The 14,199-nt window shown below is 38.1% G+C and overlaps 2 protein-coding genes across 2 annotated transcripts; one reads left to right on the top strand and one right to left on the bottom strand.

Annotated features, from left to right (window-relative positions):
- Nucleotides 1–4,395: 4,395 nt before the first annotated feature.
- LOC129248202 (uncharacterized) lies at nt 4,396–9,275 on the bottom strand. The gene is made up of 5 exons (XM_054887664.1): nt 9,214–9,275; nt 8,951–9,091; nt 8,600–8,893; nt 6,126–6,248; nt 4,396–6,058 (listed from the first exon to the last, which is right to left on the bottom strand). The coding sequence occupies exons 2-5, from the start codon at nt 9,026–9,028 to the stop codon at nt 5,147–5,149; spliced, it is 1,407 nt and encodes a 468-aa protein (XP_054743639.1). The 5' UTR covers nt 9,029–9,091; nt 9,214–9,275; the 3' UTR covers nt 4,396–5,146.
- A 1,118-nt stretch (nt 9,276–10,393) lies between these two features.
- Nucleotides 10,394–13,410, top strand: LOC129249071 (uncharacterized). Its single transcript, XM_054888695.1, has 3 exons — nt 10,394–11,231; nt 11,291–12,825; nt 12,882–13,410. Exons 1-3 carry the CDS (start codon nt 10,442–10,444, stop codon nt 13,050–13,052), a joined length of 2,496 nt encoding a protein of 831 aa, XP_054744670.1. The 5' UTR covers nt 10,394–10,441; the 3' UTR covers nt 13,053–13,410.
- The last annotated feature ends 789 nt before the right edge of the window (nt 13,411–14,199 follow it).

The raw sequence follows: 14,199 nt of genomic DNA, 5'->3' as shown, positions 1-14,199 counted from the left end.
CAAGAAGATTCTCCTGTCTATTCGGTGGGATATGGCCGGTATTGTTTATTCTGAACTTCTGGAACGAAACCAGACGATATTATTATTATTTATTAGGAAGAATATATAGATATTAAACCTAATTGCATATAAGAGTGCTAGCTACAATGGCCATCGACTCCGAATAAAACCAGACGATAACTGCTGATTATTATTCCCATCAGCTATCAAACCTGAATGAGGCAATTAACAAAAAACGACCGTCTTTAGTGAATAGACGCAAAGTTTTGCTTCACCACGACAACGCAAGACCTTATACCGCAAAGCAAACTTTAGACAAGCTGAACGAGCTCGGATGGGAGCTAATGCCGCATCCACCATACTCTCCGGATATTGCACCTTGTGATTATCACCTTTTCCGCGGACTTCAATCCCGCATTAGAAACAAGAACTACCCCTCAAAGGAAGCTATAAAAAGGGATAGCGAAGCGTATTTTGGCTCCAAGGACAAACAATTTTTTGAGCAGGGAATTAAAAATTTGCCTAAACGTTGGGAAGACATTGCAAATAATGAAGGAAAATATATTATTGATTAATAAATATTTAAACATTTTTTTTTATTAATTTTAAAACCACATTTAAAAAACGCACGAACTTATGGACTGAGCTGATATTTTCAATTAAAAGTTCAGAAAATTGCTTGAAGAAATTTGTACATTATATAAAAAAATCAAAATCAAATATGAAATGGAATGTTAATCGCTTAATGATTTGGAACGAACAGCGCTCGCGTGCGGTGGACATACTCTAACGCACCAACCCGAGTGGTGCTGGCAGGTTTCGACATGTTTGTATTACATACGACACATGAACGAATCGTTCTTGCCAATCGCTATTTGTCATTTGTGGCGACTTCTGCATATGGTTTCTTTTCTTTACGTTTTCTTTTATAAAACGTATGAAAATTTTTATTTTATGTATGTACCTACTATTGAAACAACAAAACTATTTTTTGTTTTATTTTTAATAATTTTAATTTTTAAACAATTTAAACTTTCTGCATACAAAATAAAAGAGCCTTATGTTTTTGGTTACATTTTTGTGAAAAAAAAATCGGACGTCAAAGGGTTAAATGATTATATGAAAATTGCCAGTCTGGCAACAGCGGTTCTAGGCGGAAGTTATTAATTGAATTAGGGCAGTTCCTTTTCGCTTTTGGTGCGGTTTAAAAACTGTTCTGCCCTTCTTTTTCATTGACGCTATAACTGCCTAAACCATTTTACCAGGTTCGATAATGAGCGACAGCCGTTATTTTTCTTGTTAAGACCAGAGCTCTCTGAAATTCCAATTGACAGATATGCATTCATTCTACGATATTTTGCTTAGGAGCTGATGCATGCTTCTTACAGGATCCTCGTAGCCGTATATGAATAGCTCTGTCGGTAGTCCGTTGTTGTTGTAGCAGCATAAACATTCCCCTTACATATGTATATGGGGAATGCTGCTGAAGTGACAGTCCTTGGCCAGATATAAATCCGTGTCGTTCCGGTAACGTAGAACCGACTGTCGTGGGAACGAAGAGAGATTCTTCTTGAGATAGGAGTTGTTGTTGTTGTAGCAGCATAAACATTCCCCATACATATACGGGGAGTTTTTTTTTTTTTTTTTTTTTTTTTTATTTTACATTGCGACTAGTTACAAAGAAAAAAAAGAAAGTGTGTGGTAGTTCACGGAACCCGCACGATTGAAGTGAAACTTCTTTTATCAACAAATCAATAATTTAACTATTATTTCAATATAATGCATGCAGAAGTCATGGAAAGCATGGAATGGAATTTTATTAAACAGAATTATTTATTTATTTTAATATAAAAAGAAATGAATTTATTGTACTCAATTACATTTGGTTCTCGGCATTGTCATTATCATTATTGGATTCGTTTTCCAAAAATGAAACAAGGGCTTTATGGTAACTGAAATACGTAAAAAATGATCTACATTCTAATCTATCAAGGTATCGATGAAATACTGCATCAATGGTAGTTCCGCATCTTGTTGTTGGTACTACAAATTATCACTTATCGTACAACCGGAGGATTCCCTGTCACGGTGTTCAACAGTAGCTCTTAATTTTTTACGCTCCAAATACTCACGTTGCCGTTCAGCACCTGTTTTCGGTTTCCGTTTTTGTTGATTTGATGCCATATTTAACAGAAATCAATCAACAAAACAAAATATGTTTGTAAGATTTGCTCAAAACTACACACACACTCTATGACGCGTCTCGCGTTACTAATAATATTGTGTTTGGGATAACTGTCAACTGTTTCCACCGAAATGCGTTCGCAAAGTGTATGGTCTTTGGTATGGTAAACAGATTTATGATACATTATTTTGCGGCGACAGCACAGCGCGATAGCCCAGCGGCTAGCAATGTGGGCTTCCGATCCGAAATCCTTGGTTCGAATCACAAGAAAATTTTTTTTTTTTTTTTTTTTATACATTTATTTCATTTTGTTTTATGATATGTTTATGAGCAGATTTTTTTCATGGCAGAAATACACTCGGAGGTTTGCCATTGCCTGCCGAGGGGCGACCGCTATTAGAAAAATGTTTTCATTAATTTTGCTTTCACCGAGATTCGAACCAACGACCTCTCTGTGAATTCCGAATGGTGATCACGCACCAACCCACTCGGCTACGGCGGCCGTCAATCAAATGTCATATTTACAAATTACATTCGATAAGAATGCAATAATAAACGACCGCATTACATTCACGACGACACGCCACGCCAGTCTTTTAACAGATGGCGCTGGCATAGCGTGAGTTTTACGTAGTTTAGCGTAGTTTTACTCCTCACAGCGTTTCATCCACGCCACGCTTTTAACAGATGGCGCTGGCGTAGCGTCACATATCGATGAAACGCTATGGTTTTACTCCTCACAGCGTTTCATCCTTCGAGACAAAAGAAGTTTCCCTTCAAAAATTTTATTAACTAACGAGCAATTTGTTTAGAATTTAGAAAATAAGGTATATACAACAGTTAACGCTAAGGTGTGGTTAGTACATTAAGTCTTTGGGCTTTCTGCGTTTCAGTCTTCTTCTCCAATTAGCTGGATTAGCGAGAATAATGGCCTCCGTATTGACGTGGTTTTTTAACCTTTCATCATGGGCTTTTGCTAGCTTTTTTATCGTGTCTACCACCGAGTCAATATTTAGGTCGCGTTCAAGATCGGAGCTACGGATATACCACGGAGCACCGACTGCACATTTAATAATTTTGTTTTGGAGCCTTTGTATAGATTGAATGTTACTTTGGCTGGAGCAACCCCATAACTGTGCGCCGTAGGACCATACAGGCTTCAGAATTTGTTCGTATACAATAATTTTATTATTGGTGGATAGTGCTGATTCCTTTCCCATAAGCCAATACATATTTCTGTATTTTAATTCCATTTCTTCTTTCTTTTTCTTTACATGGGCTTTCCATCTTAGCTTGGCGTCTAGAGTCATGCCCAGATACTTTGCAGTATTTGAGTATGGAACCTGTCTACCATTTAAATATATTGGAACATATTTAATTTTGTTTTGGGTGAAATTTATATGCACAGACTTGCTTTCATTTAATTTAATATGCCATTTATTGGTCCAGTCATATATTTCATTTATGGCTAATTGTAATTGTGATGTCGATGTGTTTTCCGTGTTTCCTATCGAAAGAATAGCTGTATCGTCGGCAAAAGTAGCTGTTACGCAGTTTGAATTGCATGGCAGATCGCATGTAAAGAGCAAATACAATAAAGGGCCAAATACGCTTCCCTGGGGCACCCCTGCTTTGATTGGTTTGAGACATGAATATGAATCTTCTTGTTTTACTCTGAAGTAGCGGTCGGATAAATACGAATGTAGGATGGTGGAGTACTGCTTGGGTAGCAACGCATTTATTTTCTTCTGTAGCCCATAGTGGCATACTTTGTCGAACGCCTTGGATATATCAAGGAATACCGCAGAGCAGGTTTTTCTTTCTTCGAAAGCATTTTCTATTATTCGCACTATCCTATGTACTTGATCGATAGTCGAATGCTTCGTGCGGAATCCAAATTGGTGCGTCGGTATAATTTTTTTGTTTTCTATTATTATATTGATCCTTTTGATTAACAATTTGACATATACTGAAGTGACAAGTCACTGTGACTTCCACCGTTGCCTCCAGTCAACAAGTGTAAGAAGTGTTCTCCCCATCATTTGAATATCCCATTAGGCGTCAGACACCTGCCGCCTTTATTAATTTGTATTTTCCGAAAATGTTTAACTGGAAGACCGAAATGAGTGAATGTTTGTTCTAGTGTAGTTGTTAGTTCATTCAAAAATGAATTTGTTTGCTTAGATGCAAAAAACCAAAACTCATGTACATATTTTTGCTTTACGCTGCTTTATTAAAATATAGGCATCAATTCTTAGTAACATTTCATCGTCATTTGCTATGCAATTCACGCTTTTTACTACAGCATAAAATTTTCAAGTTTTAAGCATAAACTTTATTAGTATTGTATTAGGGGAAAGTTTGTGCACTATTGTATGCATAAAACAGTGAGCAGTTAAACTTGGAATATTTTCACAAATTGATTAGTTTAAATTTTAATTACATAAGTTAAGAAATCTTTGTTTTTATATTTCATCACTTCGCTTTCGTATAAAAAATAAATTTACTTTCAGTTTTATTCCTTCGATATCTAAGATTTCATTATCTAGCTTTTAAAAACTCATTAAATCAATATGGAACTATTATTTTCGTTACAAAATCAGTTTATATATCAGTTATACATTTTTTATATTACGTATTTAAAATTGGATAAATGTAACAAAGCAATTAAATATATTTTGTGTAAATAGGTCATAGTTCTTCCCTTTTATTTTGGGCGATATATTGGTTGTTATTCATAAAATAAATCAAATATATAATTTAATAAAAAATCAAGTTAGTTGAAAATGTCAATTCAATTCGTAATGTAATTCGTATATCAGAAAATAATTTCTCATGTCTATATGTATGGAAAGAATTCATTAGAAGCAAGCATATAAACCATTTGCTAACGAGAGACTTATCAAGCCTACGTGTCACATGTGCGTTGCAACCCAGTTGTGTAGGGTATGTTAGTATATACTAAATAAATTTCAACCACGTTAATGGCAAACGCACAAACGATGGTTGAGCCGTGTCACCGAACATTTGCCAGAATCCAGACGTTGTACAGTTGTCCAAACTCCAAACATTCCACCCGACAAAATCACTGGCTTGCTGCTTTTTTTCTTGTGCTGCGGATATATAGTCACCTTCATGAGATATTTTTAGTTCTTCCAGGGATTGTAGCAAACTGCCTAGCCCGTCATCCGCATATTCCTCTTTGAGCGCAAACCAATTACGTACAAAATCGATGCCAAAGCACGTAGTATGGCAACCATTCTTCGATTTCTTATTCCCATTTGTAATGCGTTGTACTGCATCGGGCAATGTCAAGCGTGTTGCAGACTCGATTTCGTGTTGACGTTGACGCACTGCCTCCCGCTGTTCCTCCTCCCTATACTGGCACTCCAATTTCGAGAGTTCCGCTTCAACATTCAAAGCGGTGCAGGTATCATTTAGTGTATTTATATCGCCGTTTGTTACAGTTGAGGGAATTGCTGCCGATGATGCCGTTTCGGTGTTATTAGTCCGCCTTAGACGCTGTTGAACATTCAACTGCGCAGCCTCATACTCTACTATATGTGTAGATTGTTGAACTGTCACATTACCACCTATTACTGCTGACACTGCTTTTCGATGTAGCGCAGTACCTGGAATTTGGCTGGCCAAGAAGAAGGCACCAGCTATGGTGATAACACTTGCTGCATAACTGACCGCCATTACGGCAATATTATTCAGTATAAATTTGGCCAACGTAAAGGAGGGTAGCATCTGCATTAGTTCAGAGTAGGTAAGCCAACCACGCCGTAATCCTTCACGCCGTGCAAGTTGCTTCTCTATACTTCCCAATTTCTCGAAGAACACCTCGTTCGATATGTATATATTCCATTCCTGCGAAGAAGAAACCGTATATATGTCTGTCCAAAAATAGTATTTGCATTAGTTTAAGTCTACTCACTATAGCACACAAAAATTCCAGTTCTAATTTCTTCAGTCTTTTCTCACTCATATGCCCGTCCTCAGCCCAATCGCTCAAGTAGATCTCCTCATCGTGGCCTGCATAGAATTTTGTTGATATCATCTGCAAAATAGAAATATAATATGAAACATATGTATGTAGGCCAAACTATAAAAACATTTGTATTGGATTTCTAAAATAGCAAGCACTTTTTTACTAAAGCGTAAAAATCTTCCAATGGGTACAATGGTAATTTCCACACTACCATGCGGAAGCCCATATGATCCCAAAGGGAACAGACATAATTCTCAAAACCAAAAAAATCTGAGAATTGGATCGTAAGTGCGTTTTATTCCCAGGGCTTTCTCTTCGGGTGTAAAAATAAGCTAACTTAGTATAAACTAATAATGGATGGTGCATACCGTTACCATTATTAGCTAATCAAACTACAGGATTTGATTGAAAAGTAATGAGCCTTCCCGCGCGGAGCGTCTGCCAAGCGAGCAACCGAATCGGCTGGTGGGGGAAAATTATCGTTGGACCTTCCCCTTCCACTAGAAACCGGTCCCAATTCGCTGGCAACAGCGGTGCAGTCAACATCGCTCCCCGCGTGAAAGCTGTTTTAAGTGTGTTTTTGCAGCGGCGAAAATGCAGCGATCGTTGGAACAATTTTACTCGATCCAATTTTGCGTAAAGCTAAACAGTTTGTACCTCCAGGAAGCAATGTAAACGCGGCATTTTACAAAGAAGTGCTCCTTCGGCTGAAAAACCGCGTCGCCCGGTTCGAACCGACTTCCTCAACAATTGAACTCTTCATCACGACAATGCGCCGGCGCACACCGCCTTCCTCTGCACCTCTGCATTGGCGAATATGGGGGTTTCGGTGCTTCCCCACCCTCCCTACAGCCCAGACCTGTCCCCTCCGGACTTCTTCTTCTTCCCGCGCCTGAAAAGAAAGCTGAAGGGGAGGCGTTTCGACTCCATCGAGGCGATCCAAAAAACTGTGACAGCCGAATTGAACGCGATTCCGGCGGATGAGTTTAAAAAATGTTTCCTGCAGTGGAAGGACCACTACCAGCGGTGTATTGACGCTCAAGAGTCCTATTTTGAAGAATATAAGTTGTATAAGCCAAAAGGTTTAACAAAACTGTTTAAAAAAATAAGGCTCATTACTTTTCAATCAAACCCTGTAAAGTCCAGCATAGTACTTAGCCCAGATGCACCTATAACTGGGCTAGTTTCACAAAGGTGTGTAACGTTCGAATGACAATCGGTTCTACGTTACAGAAACGATCCGGAATATATCCCTTCCAGTAACACTGCCCAAAAATGCATGTAAAATATTTGTACTGCTACAACACAACAACAACGAAAGCCGAGTATGGCAATCGAGACGTTAAGAGTTATTTATATTTTGTCAAAAACGTTAGTAAGAATTTGATAATGCAAAATAGATACAGTATATGGTATGTTGGGCATCTATCAATTTTTTTTATAGAGGAATGAAGAGCTTAAAGGCTACAAAGAGTAGCAAAAAGATCAAAAGGAGAACAAAATACATAGGTTTGGTTTTCCATACATACATAAAAATGAACAAAAGAAATAAATAATTGGCGCGTACACTTCTGCTAGGCGTTCGGCCGTGCTTCTCCTCCTATTTGTGGCGTGTAGCTTGATATTGTTCCTCAAATGGAAGGACCTACAATTTTAAGCCGACTCCGCGCATCAAATGCTTTTTTATGAGAAGCTTTTTTGTGGCAGAAATACACTCGGAGGGCTGCCATTGCTTGCTGAGGGGCAACCACTGTTAAAAAAAAACTGTTTCTATCATTTTGCTGTTTCATGCAACGAGATTCGAATCTACGCACTCCCGAACGGTAGTCACGCACAAACCCATTCGGGTACGGCGGCCACCAACACCATACATACATACATCTGCAAATTTTAGTATTTCTATTCAATCATTGGATTTGATATATGTATGTTGCTCAGAAACATTTTTTCGTTACTTATTATCACGCTTCAAATGGTGTTTGATATTATTGTGATTTAACGAAAAAAATGATAAAGAGTCAGAGGTGCTAGAATTTTGATAGGTGTGTTAATATTATTTGATAATTGTTAAATGGCGCGTTTTAGTAGGTTGATTACTGCATAAAGAATTATAATTTAATATATGAAAGCAAAATATCATTAATATATGTATTTTTAGAGATAAAAAAAACTGTCCGTTTTTTAGCAACTGCGGGAACGACGCGCGGAAAAGAATTTTTTTTTCAAGTCTAAATAATTCACTAATCATCTAATAAAAAATGTTTTTTTCTTTCAATGCCTTGTAAATAATAAGCAAAGTTATAGCGGCTACTCAACAGGTTGCCAACTTGGCTTGCGTAATGACTAATACAATGAGTTACAGAACAAAAACGTGAACAAACTGTGAATCTGAACGTCATACTACCACTTCATTTACATACCATCGATACAATAAAAAGTTCCTGTGGTGTTATACGCCGCACATAACTCGGATCTGACACATTCAGACGGTCCAAATAAATTAATGCCATTATGAGCGAACACGGGGAAGCGTGTACACTTCCAGCCGTCACTGTATTCAAACGATTTAATGAGTGTCCTTTGTGCGGTGCAGAGAATAGTTCCGATGCATATTCTGCGAGTGGACGTGACACTTCCATTTCCTCCATCAGTGCATCACCACCGAAATAAAGGGATTTCCGTATACGATCAATGAATTCTCCATGCGGCATCACCTGCAAACACATGTCGTTGATATATAACTGTCCCCAAGCAAATTAATAAAAATCTACCTGATTGGCCTTAGCGGTTGAGCCGTATGGCACACCACCATTGGCATTGCGCTTTCTGGCGCTACGCCCGTATGCCATTTTTATTTGCGTCGCTTGTCAATAATGGCTCCTGTTCTCAGCTAAAACGTGACACGGTTTTCACTACAATTTTGTAAATGCGCACAAACGGTTTACCAAACGAACAATTTTTAAACAAAAAATTAAGAGAAATCTAAAATTTATAGAAATATCCTTGCGAATTTAAATAATAAACTTTCACATACCATAATGGTAAAATCCACACGATTGTGAATAATTCACATCAAGTAAAAATATTTTGTTCCCAGTACCCTTTCTTCGCAGCGGGATAGTTCGGAAATTGGAAGCTGTTGCTTAATTTGACATTATGCCCGCAGGGTTGCATTAAGTTTTTAATTAATGAAAACTTGGGAGATAGTTAAGAACTTTAATCTCATGACTCTTCAGGCGCAGAATTTCTGAAAACAGGAAACATGAGAGGATTAAAAGAAATCGAACCAAGAACACGACCTTGCAGAACACCCAAGAACCCTCTAAGAGATAACAGCTTGTGGTGTTCCATTTCAGCAAATTACAATCTGTTGGAACGATAAGATTTTAGCCAAGTAAAAACACATAGTGCAACCTAATACATTCGAGTTTATGCAATGAAATAACAAGCGACTGTCTATCAAATGCTTTCAAGAAATCTGTGTAAGTGATGACAATTCGGAAATTTAAAAGCTAAGTCACAATATTCAAAGAAAATTTATAAATTTGTGACACCCACTGAGAAACCCACGTTGGTGCGATTGTAAAATAGATTTTGTAGCGAAGGTACAACTCAAGGCGCATTCATTAAAGTTGATGGCACTAGACCAACAACAATGTTCTTTACGTTTGATTGTCAAAGGAAACTATTGAGAAACAAGAAAAAAAAAAAATGATGAATTCGCCTTGTTTCATTCTGAGCCTACAGCCACATGGACACGGCGAAAGAGAATAAACAACTCAGCTGATTTACCAACACCCCCTTTTATAGATTCGTCTTGGTACAACTTAAGTACTTTAACCACCTGATTAGAGAGATAAGAACAAAATGTTAATTTATATTTCATTCATTTAACGTCAAGGTGAATATAGACGAGGTAGCGTTTTTTCATCAACCGATTGGTGCCTGATTGTTAAAGTAAGAGTATTTGAATTTTCATCTCGTCATTTGAAATTTCGTAATTTCCCATCAAATTGTTGTATTAGTAGATTAGATTGCAAATCATAAATGATTACTAAAACAAAAAAAATTAAATAAAAATGTTGTTTTAGTAGAATACATATCACCTTGTATATTTTCGCCTTGTCTAACATTAATGGTAATTTTCAAACACATCCGATAGCATCGCTTCTAATTTGACATATAGCAATTTACCGCGAAAACATGTAAACAAATCCTAGTTTCAGCATCCGTTCAAACAATTTACTCAATTATGGAGAATAATGAGTGATTCCGAGTGTTTTGAATTGCCAAAATGCGCGAGCACTTCAGGATTAGATTCCTCAGAGCGCGCATTAGAAGCGATGGAAGTAGATGAGGAGAATCAAGAAGACACTGATGACAACGAAGATAAGGAATTTGAAAAGCTGCTCTGGTCAATTGATGATGACACCCTCTTTCAGCCACTTGGTTTAACCAATCACGGCACAGACGCCGGCAAAACAGTATTTGTTACATGGAATGAGGACTACCTAATAAATTTCGTTTTCAAGCGCGCAAAGCGGACAAATAAAATTAGTTTGACTAAGGTGCGCATACCGATGCCATTAGGAGAAATCATCAACGATATGTTCATAATCGAGATGAATGCTTTGCTACTTATGCGTAGTGGGCGAGTATATTATTTTAGTTCTGTTAAGTCTATGCATGCAATAGACTGGCTGAATGATAATGGAGGCGGCGTGCGTTGCATGTCTGCTGCCCCAACAGCGGGATTCAGTTGTATACGTTACGTGGCGGCGCAGACTGCGCTCTTTTTGGAGATGTATCGAGATGTGCCAGATATAGGACGTAGTGTACCTGTATTATTACAGCGTTGCGACATCACATTTGATGATAAAAACCTTTTCAACTGCTCATGGGATGATGAACGATATACACTAGTTTCGAGAAAAGTTACGGCAAAGAACAAAACATTTCTGCAGTACTTGTTGATGGGGGAAATGGAATTGAAAGAGGACCAGTGGATCCACATATTTACGGTTTCCTCTGTTGTATTTGCATTGGTTGTAGGTACTTGGTATGCGGTTTAAACCCCGGTGAATTAATGATTTGGCTATTTTGACTTTCAGCTGGTGTGGAATGCAGCGCCGTTGATGATGGTGAGAGTGCGCCTGATTGCGACTACAGCATACAGCAGCTATGTGCCTATGCAACAAATGTTAGTTCGATACAGCTGGACTGTGAAGAGAATCGTTGTCTGATATTTTTGCAGTGCGGTACCATTGACATTTGGTATTACTCGCACTCTACCTGTGGTTTACGTCGCATGCAGCATTATACTGGCGCACAGTATAGTCATCACGTGTATGTGCCCGCTGCGCGCTGTTTTTATTTCACCGATGAAGAGCAGGTGGCCCAATTGCATTTCAGTTATGACGCCGAAATGGACAGTTGTCAAGTGCAAGAGACGTATAAAGCGATACCCGGCATGGTGGCATGCACTTGGGTAGAGACGCAGCATCAGCTGATATGCCTAAGTTGCAATAATATTTTTTATAAAATAAATTTCGAACCAACGCATAACGCTAAGCACTCTTTTGCGAACTTTACCGGTTCGGCTGCAGCAGTTAGTACGGAGTATGAAAATTTGCAATTACTTTACGAGCTCACGCCGGCTCGTTTGTCACGTTTGCTCGCAAAAGTGGAAAAGGTTAACGAATTGGTAAATCTGCCAGCGCGCATGCACGCCGCCGTGGAGAACGAATGTGTGAAACAGCAGCTCCTTGGTGTGCTCTCGGATAGGCACCTCTATCGATATTTGGCGAAAGCGCGTCTAATGTACAGCATACAATTACCAACAGCAGCTCAGGAAGGTGTAATCATGTTGTATGCAAATAACTCCTACCAATTGCATCATGATAGCTATGCGGCGCTAATCTACTTGCAAATCGACAAAAATGATTTACTGCATAGCGGCGACAGTCTATGGCATTTGCACATAGATGTTGACTGCAGCGATAGCTATATGCTGCACATCCCCAGCCCGTTGTTGAATCAACAATTGTGTATAGCATTGCCCTTAATGCGGACTGCGGGAAAATTGCTGGCTGAGATCAAAGTGCAACTATATACTTTGGTGTGCTTGGAAGCTGATTTTGTGGCTATCAACCTTCCCATTGATTTAGAAGTAAATTCGAGTACTTATGCTGAACTCTTCACGCGTTTTAAACGCTGCGTGACTATTTGCAATGACTATGATATTCCAAAACTTATAAAAAGTTTCTTCAAGCATAGCAAAATCAAAGTAGTACAAGCGAGAGCGAGCGAGGAGGTTAATTTAAATATGGATAATGACCAAAAGTCTTCCACTACCTTTGACGTAGAAATGCTGTCACATACATTGCGGCTGCCATCGACGTGGACTTTCAGTGCCATTGCTGCGTGCTTCCAGGTACCAATTACGGAACAGCAGAGTTTTGATTTGTATTTTATGTCTGCACCGATTAAAATCGCGCACATAGTGGAGGAGAATCATATTACAATCGAAAGCGTGGATGCGGTGGCTTTGTATTACCTAAAAATTCAACTACTCATAAACATGCCTGAGCTGTTGGTGAATGGTGGTGATGGAAATGGTGCCGAAGAAAGGCAGCAGATGTTGATGGTAAGTAGCTTAAATAATTTCTTGATAAAAAAACGTAATTTTTTTCTTGTTCCCAGCAACTCCAATGCGATCTGACAAGTTGTGGGGCTGCTCTTCTGCAAGTGCCAACTTTTGATGAGAATATTGCGGATGAGGAGAGCGACTCAATTCCACGTGCCATGCAGATGCAGCAGTTGAAACGAATATATACGAAAATGCGTAGAGACTTTCATAGATTGTACAGTTGATGGTAGTGGGGGAAAGATGTGTGCTCCCTACACATTCCATTGTGTGTTCTTTCATGTATTAAGCCACGGGCGATACTCCCAAATGTCTCAGTTAAGAAATCTCAAGTTAAATATGTGGACAATTATGTTATTTGATTAAAATAAGTGTCTTTGCGGTTCTAAATGCAATCACCAAAATACCGCCTCACATTATACATACACATTTAGCTTAGATTTTGTGAGCTGCTGGAAAATACATGATTTCTGATTGTGCTATAAATAATATTTTTTTACATATATTCATAATTCGTTTAAGAGTTGTATTATGTCACATATTAATACACCGAATGCAAAATACAGTCACTCATATCTTATATGATACAGATCATTTTTGCTTTGCTAATAAAGGAAAAACAGAGTATGTAGATATTTCATTTATTTTGTTTTAGTTCATTTCTCAGCCTAAAATACAAAAAAGTGTCCACTAATTTCATTGAAATGCCAAAAAAAAAATATTTCTAATTTTTTAAATTTTAAGGTTATTAGTACATTGTTGGGTATCCTTTAATATCACTTACAGCTTGAAGTTTACGTGGTATCGAGTCAACCATTTTTTTTGTGTGTTCTGGACTAATTTGGTTTTACTCTTCAAGTATCGTATTTTTAAGATCAGATTTGCTTTGGATGTCAATTTGTCTTCAAGACCGACCACAAATTTTTGATGACGATCAAATTCGGCGATTGCGGTGGAGTTTCAACAATATAGCGACATTTATATAATATATAGGGTGGGCCATGTAAAATTTGCTTTTTGAATCGGCTATAAAAAAAAACGAATCAATATTTTTTCAAACTTTTTTTTATTTTGACGATTTAACATTGTCATTTATGAATAAAAAATAATGTCGTTCAAATGACTGCCACGACTGGTTTTACAGTAGGCCATTCGATCAACCCAATTTTTAAGCACATTTTCGATTGTTTGGGCTCCAATTTCATGAATGGCAACTTCGATTTCGTGTTTTAAAGCATCAATCGTCTCTGGATGGTTCGCATAGCTTTTGCTCCCCACAAAAAATAGTCCAACGGGCTTAAATCACAGCTCCGAGGCGACCAATTGATATCAGAATTTTGGCTGATTATTCGGTTTTCAAAAACGGTAGCCAAA

This window comes from Anastrepha obliqua, chromosome 5 (assembly GCF_027943255.1).
Source record: "Anastrepha obliqua isolate idAnaObli1 chromosome 5, idAnaObli1_1.0, whole genome shotgun sequence".
Classification (NCBI taxonomy): Eukaryota; Metazoa; Arthropoda; class Insecta; order Diptera; family Tephritidae; genus Anastrepha; species Anastrepha obliqua.
Note: the sequence above shows the minus strand (reverse complement) of the source record. Positions and strands in the feature narration are given on the sequence as shown.